This window comes from Scyliorhinus canicula, chromosome 31 (assembly GCF_902713615.1).
Source record: "Scyliorhinus canicula chromosome 31, sScyCan1.1, whole genome shotgun sequence".
NCBI lineage: Eukaryota > Metazoa > Chordata > Chondrichthyes > Carcharhiniformes > Scyliorhinidae > Scyliorhinus > Scyliorhinus canicula.
In genome coordinates this window covers 6,651,155-6,667,414 of record NC_052176.1, presented here as the reverse complement: position 1 = coordinate 6,667,414, position 16,260 = coordinate 6,651,155, and the positions used below count along the sequence as shown (strand labels likewise).

Sequence of the window (16,260 nt, the reverse complement as noted above, 5' to 3'; positions counted from 1 at the left end):
ACCCTAATCCATGTACCTATCCAATAGCCGCTTGAAGGTCCCTAACGTTTCCGACTCAACTACTTCCACAGGCAGTGCATTCCATGCCCCCATTACTCTCTGGGTAAAGAACCTACCTCTGACATCCCCCCTATATCTTCCACCATTTATCTTAAATTTATGTCCCCTTGTAATGTTGTGTTCCACCCGGGGAAAAAGTCTCTGACTGTCTACTCTATCTATTCCCCTGATCATCTTATAAACCTCTTTCAAGTCGCCCCTCATCCTTCTCCGTTCTAATGAGAAAAGGCCTAGCACCCTCAACCTTTCCTCGTAAGACCTACTCTCCATTCCAGGCAACATCCTGGTAAATCTCCTATGCACCTTTTCCAAAGCTTCCACATCCTTCCTAAAATGAGGTGACCAGAACTGCACACAGTACTCCAAATGTGGCCTGACCAAGGTTTTGTACAGCTGCATCATCACCTCACGACTCTTAAATTCAATCCCTCTGCTAATGAACGCTAGCACACCATAGGCCTTCTTCACAGCTCTATCCACTTGAGTGGCAACTTTCAAAGATCTATGAACATAGACCCCAAGATCTCTCTGCTCCTCCACATTGCCAAGAACCCTACCGTTAACCTTGTATTCCGCATTCATTTTTGTCCTTCCAAAATGGACAACCTCACACTTGTCAGGGTTAAACTCCATCTGCCACTTCTCAGCCCAGCTCTGCATCCTATCTATGTCTCTTTAAAGCCGACAACAGCCCTCCTCACTATCCACAACTCCAACAATCTTCGTATCATCTGCAAATCTACTGACCCACCCTTCATCCAAGTCGTTAATGAAAATCACAAACAGCAGAAGAGGACCCAGAACTGACCCCTGTGGTATGCCACTGGTAACTGGGCTCCAGGCTGAATATTTGCCATCCACCACCACTTTCTGTCTTCTATCGGTTAGCCAGTTCGTTATCCAACTGGCCAAATTTCCCACTATCGCATGCCTCCTTACTTTCTGCATAAGCCTACCATGGGGAACCTTATCAAATGCCTTACTAAAATCCATGTACACCACATCCACTGCTTTACCTTCATCCACATGCTTGGTCACCTCCTCAAAGAAGTCAATAAGACTTGTAAGGCAAGACCTACCCCTCACAAATCCGTGCTGACTATCCCTAATCAAGCAGTGTCTTTCCAGATGCTCAGAAATACTACCCCTCAGTACCCTTTCCATTACTTTGCCTACCACCGAAGAAAGACTAACTGGCCTGTAATTCCCTTTTTTGAACAGGGGCATGACATTCGCTACTCTCCAATCCTCTGGTACCACCCCTGTTGACAGCGAGGATGAAAAGATCATTGCCAACGGCTCTGCACTTTTATTTCTTGCCTCCCATAGAATCCTTGGATATATCCCGTCAGGCCCGGGGGACTTGTCTATCCTCAAGTTTTTCAAAATGCCCAACACATCTTCCTTCCTAACAAGCATCTCCTCGAGCTTACCAGTCTGTTTCACACTGTCCTCTCCAACAATATGGCCCCTCTCGTTTGTAAATACTGAAGAAAAATACTTGTTCAAGACCTCTCCTATCTCTTCAGACTCAATACACAACCTCCCGCTACTGTCCTTGATCGGACCTACCCTCGCTCTAGTCATTCTCATATTTCTCACATATGTGTAAAAGGCCTTGGGGTTTTCCTTGATCCTACCCGCCAAAGATTTTTCATGCCCTCTCTTAGCTCTCCTAATCCCTTTCTTCAGTTCCCTCCTGGGTATCTTGTATCCCTCCAGCGCCCTGTCTGAACCTTGTTTCCTCAGCCTTACATAAGTCTCCTTCTTCCTCTTAACAAGACATTCAACCTCTCTTGTCAACCATGGTTCCCTCACTCGACCATCTCTTCCCTGCCTGACAGGGACATGCATATCAAAAACACGCAGTACCTGTTCCTTGAACAAGTTCCACATTTCACTTGTGTCCTTCGCTGACAGCCTATGTTCCCAACTTATGCACTTCAGTTCTTGTCTGACAGCATTGTATTTTCCCTTCCCCCAATTGTAAACCTTGCCCTGTTGCACGCACCTATCCCTCTCCATAACTAAAGTGAAAGTCACAAAATTGTGGACACTACCTCCAAAATGCTCCCCCACTAACAAATCTATCACCTGCCCTGGTTCATTACCAAGTACCAAATCCAATATGGTCTCCCCTCTGGCCGGACAATCTACATACTGTGTTAGAAAAGCTTCCTGGACACACTGCACAAACACTACCCCATCCAAACTATTTGATCTAAAGAGTTTCCACTCAATGTTTGGGAAGTTGAAGTCACCCATGACCACTACCCTGTGACTTCTGCACCTTTCCAAAATCTGTTCCTCCACATCTCTTGCTGATATTGGGGGGGGGGGGGGGCTATAGAAAACTCCCAACAAGGTGACTGCTCCTTTCCTATTTCTGACTTCAACCCATATTACCTCAATAGGCAGATCCCCCTCGAACTGCCTTTCTGCAGCTGTTATACTATCTCTAATTAACAATGCCACCCCCCCCTACCTCTTTTACCATCCTCCCTAACCTTGTTGAAACATCTATAACCAGGGACCTCCAACAACCATTTCTGCCCCATTTCTATCCAAGTTTCCGTGATGGCCACCCCATCGTAGTCCCAAGTACCGATCAATGCCTTAAGTTCACCCACCTTATTCCTGATGCGTCTTGCATTGAAGTATACACACTTCAACCCATCTCCTTGCCTGCAAGTACTCTCCTTCGTCAGTGTTACCTTCCTCACTGCATCACTACGTGCTTTGGCGTCCTGAATATCGGCTTCCTTAGTTGCTGGACTACAAATCCGGCTCCCATTCCCCTGCCAAATTAGTTTAAACCCTCCCAAAGACTACTAGAAAACCTCCCCCCCAGGATATTGGTGCCCCTCCGGTTCAGATGCAACCCGTCCTGCTTGTACAGGTCCCACCTTCCCCAGAATGCGCTATAATTTTCCAAATACCTGAAGCCCTCCCTCCTACACCATTCCTGCAGCCACGTGTTCAACTGCACTCTCTCCCTATTCCTAGCCTCGCTATCACCGGCAACAAATCAGAGATGACAACTCTGTCTGTCCTGGCCTTTAACTTCCAGCCTAACTCCCTAAACTTGTTTATTACCTCCACACCCCTTGTCCTACCTACGTTATTGGTACCAATGTGCACCACGACTTCTGGCTGCTCACCCTCCCCCTTCAGGATCCTGAAGGCACGATCCGAGACATCCCTGGCCCTGGCACCCGGGAGGCAACATACCTTTCGGGAGTCTCGCTCGCGACCACAGAATCTCCTATCTATTCCCCTAACCATTGAATCTCCTATTACTATTGCTTTTCTATGCTCCCCCCTTCCCTTCTGAGCCCCGGAGTCAGACTCAGAGAGAGAGATAGAGAGGGATAGAGGCAAAAACCGAACTTGAGAGAGAGAGAGAGACGAGGCAGAGAGAGAGGGAGACAGGGAGGGAGAGACAGGGAGACAGAGACCGAAATGGAGAGCGAGAGACAGACAGGGAGAGAGACAGAAACCGAAATGGAGGAGAGAGAGAGAGAGAGAAAGAGACAGAGAGAGAGAAAGAGACCGAGAGAGAGGGAGAGAGAGCTGAGACAGGGAGGGAGAGACAGGGAGACAGAGAACGAAATGGAGAGAGAGAGAGAGATGAGGCAGAGAGAGAGACAGAGACAGACAGGGAGAGAGACAGAAACCGAAATGGAGAGGGAGAGAGAGAGAGAGAGAGCCGAGACAGGCTGACAGAGAGGGAGGGAGAGAGACAGGGAGAGACAGAGACCGAAATGGAGTGAGAGAAAGAGAGCGACAGACAGACAGAGAGATAAGGCAGAGAGATGAGGCAGAGAGAGACGAGGCAGAGAGAGTGAAATGGAGAGAGAGAGAAAGAGAGAGAGACGAGGCAGAGAGAGACAGACAGTAATTTCCTTCTGGCAGGTTCCTGGTCAATCCATTTCCAGAGCAGTATGATGCCCAGCATCCCCGAAACCGAAAGAAAGAATCCTCACATCTCACAAGGGTAGGCAGCGGTTCCCAGGGCATCATCAGTGCCACTCCTAAAACTGAGGGTTGAGGATGTTTCTCCCTCTAAAACATACGCCCTTTGCTTAGTCTCCCTTCGGATGTACGGCTGAGAATCTGAAATTCCACAGAGTGGAAGCCTGCAGACCTATATCGCCTGCCCGTGCCGCCGTAAACCGCAGCACTAAGATAGCACCGACTCTCTGCCCTGCCAAACTGCAGCATTGCAAAGGTTAAGGTTCGCCAGGTTCTGTACCGCAACCTGAAGCAGTGGATCCCAACTGGGTTACGCCGAGTGTGCGTGCAAGGGGGGTGCCTCAACGCGACAGCCATGTCGAACGTGCGGGGCTGGACCACGGGTAGCAGCAGGCCGTTCAACTAAGAGGGGCAGCACACGGCTTGATCTGGATCCTACCCTCGGCCAATACGCGTTTTGCGGCAGAGCTTGGGAGAGATTGCAGTCTCCTGTAAACTGTTCGGAACCTGGTTGATTTTCTTCTCTCTGCTGGAGTCAACTTAACTTCCCTGCAGCTTAGGTCTGGGGAGACCAAGGCCATGTCCGGAACTTTCCCTGGTCCGCTTTGAGGCAGCTTAAAATTAAGCAGTTCCATCACAGGGCAAAGGCAAAACAGCTAAGATGGACTTTAGACTTAAATTTCCTGGCTCAACGAAGTCCTGCGTCGACAGCTAAAAACCACTTGCCTCCCCACCATTAGACATAAGAGAAGAATTAGGCCACTTGACCCATCGAGTCTGCTCCGCCATTCAATCGTGGCTGATATTTTTCGCATCCCCATTCTCCTGCCTTCTTCCCCTTAATCCCTGAACTAGTCTGAACACAAGGCCATAACGGGTATTCAACAAGTCCTCGTCGCCCAATTCACTGGTGTCAGCCATGGCTCAGCATTGCCCTCACTCACAAGGTCTTGTTGAGCCCCACGGCAGAGACCTGAGCATATGACGCAGGTTGACGTTTCAGTGCAGCACTGAGGGAGTGCTGCACTGTCAGAGGCACCCTGCCCACTGGGACGGAAGTTAAGGACCGCAGAGGAGATTCACCAGGATGCTGCCTGGGATGGAACATTTAAGGTTCATGGGCAGCACGGTAGCACAAGTGGCTAGCACTGTGGCTTCACAGCGCCAGGGTCCCAGGTTCGATTCCCGGCTTGGGTCACTGTCTGTGCGGAGTCTGCACGTTCTCCCCGTGTCTGAGTGGGTTTCCTCCGGGTGCCCCGGTTTCCTCCCACAGTCCAAAGACGTGCAGGTTAGGTGGAATGGCCATGCTGAATTGCCCTTAGTGTCCAAAAAGGTTAGATGGGGTTATTGGGTTACGGGGATAGGATGGAAGGGAGGGCTTAAATGGGTCGGTGCAGACTCGATGGGCCGAATGGCCTCCCTCTGCACTGTATATTCTATGTATGAAGAGAGGTTAGTACAGTAAGAAGTCTTACAACACCAGGTTAAAGTCCAACATGTTTGTTTCAAACACGAGCTTTCGGAGCACTGCTCCTTCCTCAGGTGAAAACCTTCCATTCACCCGAGGAAGGAGCAGTGCTCCGAAAGCTAGTGTTTGAAACAAACATAGAACATAGAACAGTACAGCACAGAACAGGCCCTTCGGCCCTCAATGTTGTGCCGAGCCATGATCACCCCACTCAAACCCACGCATCCACCCTATACCCGTAACCCAACAACCCCCCCTACCCCCTTAACCTTACTTTTATTAGGACACTACGGGCAATTTAGCATGGCCAATCCACCTAACCCGCACATCTTTGGACTGTGGGAGGAAACCGGAGCACCCGGAGGAAACCCACGCACACAGGGGGAGGACGTGCAGACTCCACACAGACAGTGACCCAGCCGGGAATCGAACCTGGGACCCTGGAGCTGTGAAGCATTTATGCTAACCACCATGCTACCCTGCTGCCCCTAAACATGTTGGACTTTAACCTGGTGTTGTAAGACTTCTTACTGTGCTCACCCCAGTCCAACGCCGGCACCTCCACATCGTGAAGAGAGGTTAGATAGGCTGTTTTCGCTGGAGCAGAGAAGACTGAGGGGGCGACCTGATCGAGGTGGACAAGACTATGAGGGGCGTGGATAGGGTGTTCCCCTTAGTTGAAGTGTGAGTCATGAGGGGACACAGGTTCAAAGTGAGGGGCAGGATGTTTAGGTGGAGTTGCAAGGAAAAACCTTTTTTTACCCAGAGGGTGGTGACGGTCTGGAATGCACTGCCTGGGAAGGTGGAAGTGGTGGGCTGCCTCACATTCTTTAAAACGTACCTGGATGAGCACGTCATAACATTCAAAGCTGTGGTCTACTGCTGGAAAGTGGGATTAGGTAGGCAGGTCAGGTGTCCTTCGGACTTGATGGGCCGAAGGGCCTCTTCTGCACCGTATTTTCTGCGATTCTGCATGGACCATCTGGAAGAGGAGCACGGAAACACTTCCGGCATCCCAGCCAATATTTAGTCGTTGATCTGCAACTCAAAAAAACCCGAAATACTCTCCTCGTTACTACGCTGCTGCAGGTAGTGTCATGTGAGAGTACCTTTAAGAAATGGGTGTTTAAGAAATGTACCTTTAAGAAATGGGTGTTTATTACTGCAGTGATGTCAGAGAGTGGGTGAAGCTGGGCTGTGTGTCAGCTTTTTACTTTAGTTTTAGGCTGTTTGCTGCAAGGTGTGTTTTAGTTTCATTTTCATAGCTGGATAGCTGCAGTCACAGCCAGAAGGGGTATGAATCTCTCTCTGTAATCTAAAGACTGTAAATCGATCCTAATAACTGCTCTCAGTAGTGACTTTAACCTGATGTGCTTCTGTTCAAAGGTCTTTTTTTTTATATAAGTCTTATGGATGTTAAAAGGACAGCTTAAGGATAACTTAGTGTTGTAGTCTTTGGGGGTTGTATTTGAATTGATGGTCGCTAAGATGTTCACTGTACGTTTTAAAAAGGTTAACTTGAAATTCATAGAATAGACATTGTTTTGTTTTTAAAAATACTTTTCTATTTCTGCTATACCACACCTGTAGAGTGGGCCGTGTGCTCCCCATACCACAATCTAGTAAAAGTTGTGGGTCAGGTGAACTCCATGATACACTTTGTGGTTCTCTAAATCCTGGCCCATAACAGTGGGAACTTGCGGTGTGCAGATTGGCTGCCGTGCTTCCGACATTGCGACAGTCCCAAAAGCGCGGAGCAACTGTAACGTGCTCTGGAACGCTGAGGTTTCACAAAGGCGCGTAAAAGGTTCTTAGGCGCAGAGAAGCACCGCAGCACACACTCACTTGGAATGTACAGGTCCGGAGCGTTGGCGTGGAAGTCCTCTCGCGGGGTCAGGCGGGAGTCGACGCGGTATCCGAGCTCCCAGTTCTGAGACGAGACAGGAAAACAAATACCCGTGAGCCCCGGAGATTCCCATTCGAACTGCAATCTGCTGCTTTGCCTTGGGGGGGGGGGCTGGATCAGAACCTTATGGGCGAGAGCTGCCCACAGTATTACTTACAATCGGCCCAGCCCGCGCTGCACGTGAGTGGTGAGTCCCCCTTTTGATATGGTTCTAAACAGTGGAACCCGTGACAGAGTGGTGTGGGGCTGAAGTGCGGAGAACGCATCGACTGTAAAGACCGTTATGTCCATTTATATTTACAGTGCAGAAGGAGGCCATTCCGCCCATCGGGACTGCACCGGCTCTTGGAAAGAGCACCGCACTTAATCCCAAGCCTCCACCCTATCCCCGTAACTCCACATAACCCGTTGGACACTAAGGGGCAATTTATCACGGCCAATCCACCTGACCTGCACATCTTTGGACTGTGGGAGGAAACCGGAGCACCCGGAGGAAACCCACGCAGACACGGGGGGAGAACGTGCAGACTCCGCACAGACAGTCGCCCGGGGTCGGAATCGAACCCGGGACCCTGGAGCTGTGAAGCTGATCACTGTGCCACCGAGCCGCCCCTACTGCACCATGCAGGAAATCTCCCGCCAGCAGACTTTGAGAGCTCCTGTGCCAGGCAGCTACCTTTCTTCCCTTAAATGTCACCTCACCCCAGAGGCTTGGTCGCCAACCTCTGCTGCCCCTGCAGTGCAGCACTGAGGGTGGCCTGCGCCGACGGGGGCGCCATCTTCCAGACGAGGGCCTCCCCTTCAGGTGGGCAGATGCCGAGTCATTTCGCTTATTGACGTTTGCGAGGGCTTAACTGTGCCGAGTCAAACTGCCCGACGCCCGCAATCACGGCTCTTCTGTGGAGCCCTGCAAGGCCAACCCACAACTGTAAAAAGGCGCCAATATGCATTTCTATAGCACCTTTCCTGCCCTCAGGACACCCCAAAGCACTTGGCAGGCAATAAAGTCCTATTGGGGCGCAGTTATTGTTGCAGTGCAGGGAAATGCTTCCTCAATACTACATTGGGGGTCTCAACCTGGGTTGGGGGCTGAAATCTCCAGACTGAGGTTTGGACCCACGCGGGGAGAAGAACCAGGGGTCACAGATTCAAGATAGGTGGCAGAAGGTGGAGTGGGGACAAGAGGAAGAACTTTCTTTACACAGAGGGTAGTGGGTGCCTGGAACCCGCCGGCCGAGTTGGTGGTGGAGGCAGAGACCCTAAACTCTTTTTACAAGTACCGAGATCTGCACCGAAGGTGCTGGAAGCTACAGGGCGAGGGGCCGGGCGCAGGAAGGTGGGCTTAAAAAAAAGAGCGGCTGGCGCAGAGAGGCACCGCAGCACACACTCACTTGGAATGGGCTGGCACGGGCAGGGTGGGCCGAATGGCCTCCTTCTGCACTGCAACTCCTCTGGTTCCATGGGGAGAGATACCGACCCAGTCACGGGAAGATGCAACTTGGAGCAAATCAGATTTTCCCGTCACAGGCAAAGGGTGAGGGGTGAAAGGTACCTCAGCTGGCGAAGGAGGAATCTTTTTTCAACATTTTGTCATGACTGTTAACACGATGTAACCCACCCCCAACCGGCCAGCATAAAGATCCCCCCAAACTGTCACCCCGAACCCGGAGCTTACAACTGCGCCTCACAGAGCCAGTCTGATGGCCCCTTGGCATTTCCGTGCTGCTGTCTCTCTTGAGAGCCGGGCAAGAGAGTGCCAGGCGATGGTGTGCGTGCGCCCCATGCCTGCTTGGGATTGGCGTGAAGGCAACCGGTCGGATTCTGCTTTGGAATCCTACAGCCCGCGTGGGGACAAAGCCCATGGTTCAAGTGTGGATTCGGCTCGGGGTTCTGGGGCTGCAATAATTATTTCCTGCCCGCGGCGACGGGGTGGGGGGGGGGGGTTCAGTACCTGATGCGTGTACGGGAACATGAGCAGCGCCAGCTTCTTGCTGACGTATCTGGTGTCGACCGTGAAGAAATATTTCAGCTTGTTGACGGACACAAACCTGTTCAGCTGGCACAAGGGAAGAAAGGAACACGTGGTTAGTGTGGCCTGAGCCCGGGAGGTTGATGGAGCACCACGTACCCAGTGCGTGCCCCCTTCCCCTCACATAATGATATGGCACAGAGGGAGGCCATTCGGTCCCATTACGCCCGTGCTGGCTCTCGAGAGTTATCCAGTTAGGCCCACTCTGCGTCTCTTCCCCCCCCCCCTTGAAAGTTCCTACTGAATCTGCTTTCGGGCAGCGCCTTCCAGCTCACGACACCTCGCTGTGAAAAGCAAAAAAATAAAACTTCTCATTGTGCCTCCAGTGGAAAATGTTTCTCCATCATAAACCTCTTCACAACACCTTCCCCTCCTCTGCCATCAAAGATGGTCACTAATAAATATAATTGGGAGGCCAGATTAATTGGCGGGAATGCGGAACTCATTCCCACTGGGAGCGGTTGAGGCGATTGGTACAGATCCACTCGAGGAGGGAGTCAGAGCAGTGATGATCGACCTGGGCTCGTGAGTGGGCCACACCAGTGGCCCTCCTTCATCTCCGTCAGCCGCAAGTTTGAAACTGGGCTTGTTCACTAACCTCGACCCCATGAATAAGATTAAATACATTTAATACACGCCTAATATTTCATAATGAATTATTGAAAATGCTGAATCATTTAAATATTAATCGAACTGTATTCAACTTGAAATGGTACAATCAAAATAAATATTTACACTTTGGACAGAGGGGGTGCACGGCTCACAGTTAATGCTGTGAGCAAACAGCACGCACCTCACTTAATAATAATATTCTTTATTAGCGTCACAAGCAGGCTGACATTAACACTGCAATGAAGTTACTGTGAAAATTCCCTCGTCGCCACACTCCGGCACCTGTTCAGGTACACAGAGGGAGAATTCAGATGGCCAATTCACCCAACGAGTACGTCTTTCAGGACTTGTGGGAGGAAACCGGAGCACCCGGAGGAAACCCACCCAGACACAGGGAGAACGTGCAGACTCCGCACAGATGGTGACCCAAGCCGGGACTTGAACCCGGGTCCCTGGCGCTGTGAAGCAACAGTGCTAATCACTGTGCTACCTATTCACTCGCCCCTCGCTTGACGTGCGAATCGCTTCAGTCAGACCGGGAGGGAGAAAAACGACACGGACGGAAATCAGTGGCGACCCCGCGGGCCGGGCAGCGGTCAACAAAATGTCTCGCGGGGGCTGCACCCAGGTGGGCCGCAGATTGCCCACCGTTGAGTCAGGCAGTTTGACAGGGCGAGATGAAGAAAGGTGTGAGGAAGCTCGAGTGCAACATTAACACGGTACTAGTAGGTTAGTTCCAGCATTCAGTGCACGTTAACAAACTCCGAATGGGTGAATAAGCAAGCTGCACCTGTCCAATAAAGCCAGAGTGCTTCAGAGTACGGCAACAGACATTGGAGTTGGCGTCTCCCCAATTCGCATCGCAGTTCTGGCCTTGTGGCCGAGGCAAGCTATTGCTCATTCTAAACAAGGTGGCAATTGTGCCAGAGAGCGAAATGTAATTCGCCATCACTGTGATAGCCAAGAGCCCCGTAACACAGGCGCCCACCTACCTCTTTATGGACAATGTCTTTTCCTTGGCTGGCGATCGTCGTGCCGTAGGCCATGGCAAAGTCTGCCACGGGCTCGCTCAGGAAGCTGTTAATTGGGAGCCCAATGTCCATTCCTTGGACGGTGTAGCTGCCGGGCTGGGGGGCCTGCGCCGCGGCGCTCGTGTCGTCGAAGAGCTGGTTGGGGTCCATCGTGCTGGGGGCGGGGGGCCGCACTCTCTGTTTGGGAGCTAGAGGAAGAAACAGAGCAGGCTGGTTAGGAGTTTCCAGTCCACACAACAGATCTATCAAAAAGGGACCGTGTCAGGCACAATTACAGGAGGTGGTGTATATCTGGGTTCCATGCTTACAGCAGAGGGATGAACAAATGATTCTAGAAGTCAGGGAGTTAACCCAGAGTCGCGATCCCAACATTGCTCGTTAAGCGGATATCGGCCGCACATTCTCAAACCCACACTTAATTCTATTTTGACTCTTGGATAATAGCAGGAGGCAGAGTATTCCCTCTGCCTTGCGGAACGGAGAGATTTCCAGGTCTTAAAAAGAGAAAGGATGCCACCCATATCGAACGACAGGACACTCGCCCATTCCCGCTGCCTGCCACTTTGCCCCTCGATGCAACATTTGGTACCGCGGCCCTGCCAGTTACCCTTTCCGTGGCTATCATCAGCAGGGGCTGGTGCGCTGCCCGTTCATAAAGCTGCTGGGACAGGACACCGTGTCAGATAAGAGAGAACTCTTTCAAAACACTTGCCCTGGGACGTCGAAATGGCAACCCGAGGCTGTTAAAAGAGACAGGAAGAAACGTCCCTGTGTTAAACACTGAGCAGCTATGGGGAAGATCATCTGGATGCACACTCCCTTTAAATGAAATGCTATTTAAGCATGAAACATCATCTCAAAGCATATCTTCGGCAACCCTCTGAGAAACAGCGCCAACACAATGTTTCACTGTCTGATATGACATTTTTTGCTCTCAGATAACCCTCCCTCCAGGGTGCTGTCTGGGCGATTTAACTCAGGTCATCGCAAACGTACGCGAGCTGTACAAGCAATGAATTAATCACTACACACACACACACCAACAATGTTGTGATCTGGAAGGCATTGCCTGAAAGTGCGGTGGAAGCAGATTCACAGAACACAGAACAGTACAGCACAGAACAGGCCCTTCGGCCCTCGATGTTGTGCCGAGCAATGATCACCCTACTCAAACCCACGTATCCACCCTATACCCGTAACCCAACAACCCCCTAACCTTACTTTTAAGGACGCTACGGGCAATTTAGCATGGCCAATCCACCTAACCCGCACATCTTTGGACTGTGGGAGGAAACCGGAGCACCCGGGGAAACCCACGCAGACACGGGGAGGACGTGCAGACTCCGGAGCTGACTCTGCTAGCGCACAGAATCAGGTGACGTTTATACACGTGGTGTAGGTTGTGTGTGTGTGTAAGGGTATTGTTAACATTAGATCACGCCTGCTTCAAAATTTACATGAAGCAAGTTACATGTGAGCACCCAGGCAGGGTGTTATCTACCTTTATACGGATCCCACCCTAACCACCCTACTTGGTGCCAGACCCAATAATGCGTCTGGTCCTTCGGTCGAGGTAGAAAAACATATGCGTTAACCTTTATGTAGCTTGTGTCTCAAGAACAAACTGTTTAAGGTCACTGAATCTCTTGCTTGACCCTTTTGCAGACTGCTGTAGATGGTGCTTTCAGCTGAAATTGCTTTAGTATTCTGTGCTCTACTGAATAGATTCAAAACCCTTCAAAATAAACGCTGACTGTCCCAATAGATTATTGTTAATAAATCCTAATCATTCATCTTCCCACAACAGCCGCCGTCTGTGCCGTGTGATTTGAGCCCATTGCCGAGTGACTCCTTCCTCTGTTGAATCCTGCGACAGCTTCTGCTATCGGCCACAGGTCCGATGGTCCCGGAGCTCAATGCCTCGCAGTACATGGCCCCCGATCCTGAAGACTTGTGGGTTGGCGCCCACAGAGCTCCACTGTATTTCAACACAGGGCTTTCGCTGAGAATGAGATAACAACGCAAGTCCATACGAAGCACAGATGCCACAACGGGAAAGGCGGCGCGGTCGTCGCCCATCGCTCTTTGGTTCACCTCGGAGAGGGAGAGCGTGTAAACCTGGGCAACGGAGATCAGGGGAAATCGGATCCACTCCAGATTGGAGATCATCGCAAGGCGCTCCTCTGCTACCCTGGCAAGATCACACTGGTGAAACTCTGCGACATATGGAATGAAACCATCTGGAGCTACAGTGAGTGGTTGATGCGATGGACCTCTGCTGACTTCAGGATAATCACTGGCTGAAGGCAATTCTGGATCTTTGAGCTGACGCGAAACACGAATAAAAAGCACTTTCTCATCGCTCAATATAAAATGTTCCAAATGTACACAACCTCCCCTCCCCACCCCCATCACGTCCCAGGCACGAACCCCACAATCCGCATCCTCACTCACCGCCTGCAATATCACTCACAGACCCCACTCGCCCACATCCACATTCAAACACACTCCCTTGCCCGCATTCCCAACCGCATGCCGACCAACCCGCCTGCATACCCTCTCACATCCCCTCGCCCGTGTGCCCAATTGCACGCGGATGCCTTCACCCGCATTCCCAATCTTACGTGGACCCCCTTGCCACATTCCCTCATCCGACAGCAACCGGACTCCTCGGCCGACAGCTCCCTGACCCCTCGGCCCACAGCACCCTAACCCCTCGTCCGACAGCACCCTGACCCCCATGGCCGACAGCACCCTGCCCCCTCGGCCGACTGCACCCTGAACCCTCGACCCTGACCCCTCGTCCGACAGCACCCTGACCCCCATGGCCGACAGCACCTTGACCCCTCGACCGACAGCACCCGGACTCCTCATCCGACAGCACCCTGACCCCTCGATCGACAGCACCCGGACCCCCTCGGCCGACAGCACCGACCCCCTCGGCCGATAGCACCCTGACCCCTCGGTCGACAGCACCCTGACCCCCATGGCCGACAGCACCCTGACCCCCATGGCCGACAGCACCCTGACCCCCTCGTCCGACAGCACCCTGAACCCTCGTCCGACAGCTCCCTGACCCCCTCGTCCGACTGCACCCTGACCCCTCGTCCGACAGCACCCTGACCCCTCGGCCGACAGCACCCTGACCCCTCGTCGGACAGCACCCTGACCCCTCGTCCGACTGCACCCTGACCCCTCGTCCGACAGCACCCTGACCCCTCGGCCGACAGCACCCTAACCCCTCGTCCGACAGCACCCTGAACCCTCGACCCTGACCCCTCGTCCGACAGCTCCCTGACCCCTCGTCCGACAGCACCCTGACCCCTGACCCGACTGCACCCTGACCCCTCGTCCGACAGCACCCTGACCCCTCGTCCGACAGCACCCTGACCCCTCGTCCGACAGCACCCTGACCCCTCGACCCTGACCCCTCGTCCGACAGCACCCTGACCCCTCGACCCTGACCCCTCGGCCGACAGCACCCTGACCCCTCGACCCTGCCCCCTCGGCCGACTGCACCCTGACCCCCTCGGCCGACAGCTCCCTGACCCCTCGTCCGACAGCACCCTGACCCCTCGTCCGACAGCACCCTGACCCCTCGTCCGACAGCACCCTGACCCCCTCGTCCGACAGCTCCCTGACCCCTCGGCCGACTGCACCCTGACCCCCTCGTCTGACAGCTCCCTGACCCCTCGTCCGACAGCTCCCTGACCCCTCGTCCGACAGCACCCTGACCCCTGACCCGACTGCACCCTGACCCCTCGTCCGACAGCACCCTGACCCCTCGTCCGACAGCACCCTGAACCCTCGACCCTGACCCCTCGTCCGACTGCACCCTGACCCCTTGTCCGACAGCACCCTGACCCCTCGACCCTGACCCCTCGTCCGACTGCACCCTGACCCCTCGTCCGACTGCACCCTGACCCCTCGTCCGACTGCACCCTGACCCCTCGTCCGACAGCACCCTGACCCCTCGTCCGACAGCACCCTGAACCCTCGACCCTGACCCCTCGTCCAACAGCTCCCTGACCCCATGGCCGACAGCACCCTGACCCCCTCGTCCGACAGCACCCTGACCCCTCGTCCGACAGCACCCTGACCCCTCGTCCGACAGCACCCTGACCCCTCGTCCGACAGCACCCTGAACCCTCGACCCTGACCCCTCGTCCAACAGCTCCCTGACCCCATGGCCGACAGCACCCTGACCCCCTCGTCCGACAGCACCCTGACCCCTCGTCCGACAGCACCCTGACCCCTCGTCCGACAGCACCCTGACCCCTCGACCCTGACCCCTCGTCCGACAGCACCCTGACCCCTCGTCCGACAGCACCCTGACCCCTCGACCCTGACCCCCTCGTCCGACAGCACCCTGACCCCTCCACCCTGACCCCTCGTCCGACTGCACCCTGACCCCTCGTCCGACTGCACCCTGACCCCTCGTCCGACTGCACCCTGACCCCTCGTCCGACAGCACCCTGACCCCTCGTCCGACAGCACCCTGACCCCTCGACCCTGACCCCTCGTCCGACAGCACCCTGACCCCTCGTCCGACAGCACCCTGACCCCTCGACCCTGACCCCTCGTCCGACTGCACCCTGACCCCTCGTCCGACTGCACCCTGACCCCTCGTCCGACTGCACCCTGACCCCTCGTCCGACTGCACCCTGACCCCTCGTCCGACAGCACCCTCACCCCTCGTCCGACAGCACCCTGACCCCTCGACCCTGACCCCCTCGTCCGACAGCACCCTGACCCCTCCACCCTGACCCCTCGTCCGACTGCACCCTGACCCCATGTCCGACAGCACCCTGACCCCTCGACCCTGACCCCCTCGTCCGACAGCACCCTGACCCCTCCACCCTGACCCCTCGTCCGACTGCACCCTGACCCCTCACCGGGGGGTCCCTCTCACCCCCGTGGGGGGGTCCCCTGTACGGGGTGGGGGAGGGGTGATGAACGGTATGAAATCCACACTCACGCTGCCGGTAGCTGACGTGTTGAGCCATGGAGGGGAGATGTTTGACCCGGGGGCCCTCGGACCCTCTCCCTGTCTCCGGGGGGGGGGGGGGTGTAGTTGGCGGCGGTGAGGGGTCTGGACGCGGCTTCCACTCGCTCCCGCCTCGCCCGCACTCTCACCCGAACCTGCTGCCTGCCCGCCGCCACGTCAGCGTCCCGCCCC

General features: G+C 54.0%; 1 protein-coding gene across 2 annotated transcripts in view; it reads right to left on the bottom strand.

The window, feature by feature from the left end:
* yif1a (Yip1 interacting factor homolog A (S. cerevisiae)) overlaps positions 1-16,211 on the bottom strand; it is a 44,185-nt gene extending 27,974 nt beyond the window's left edge. For both annotated transcript variants that reach the window (XM_038787453.1, XM_038787452.1), the window contains exons 1-4: positions 16,060-16,211; positions 11,043-11,269; positions 9,361-9,465; positions 7,349-7,433 (exon numbers count right to left, since the gene is read on the bottom strand). In XM_038787453.1, coding sequence (XP_038643381.1) covers positions 7,349-7,433; positions 9,361-9,465; positions 11,043-11,269; positions 16,060-16,087 — 445 coding nt within the window. In that variant the 5' untranslated portion in view covers positions 16,088-16,211. The remainder of the gene's footprint in view (positions 1-7,348; positions 7,434-9,360; positions 9,466-11,042; positions 11,270-16,059) is intronic.
* Positions 16,212-16,260: the final 49 nt, after the last annotated feature.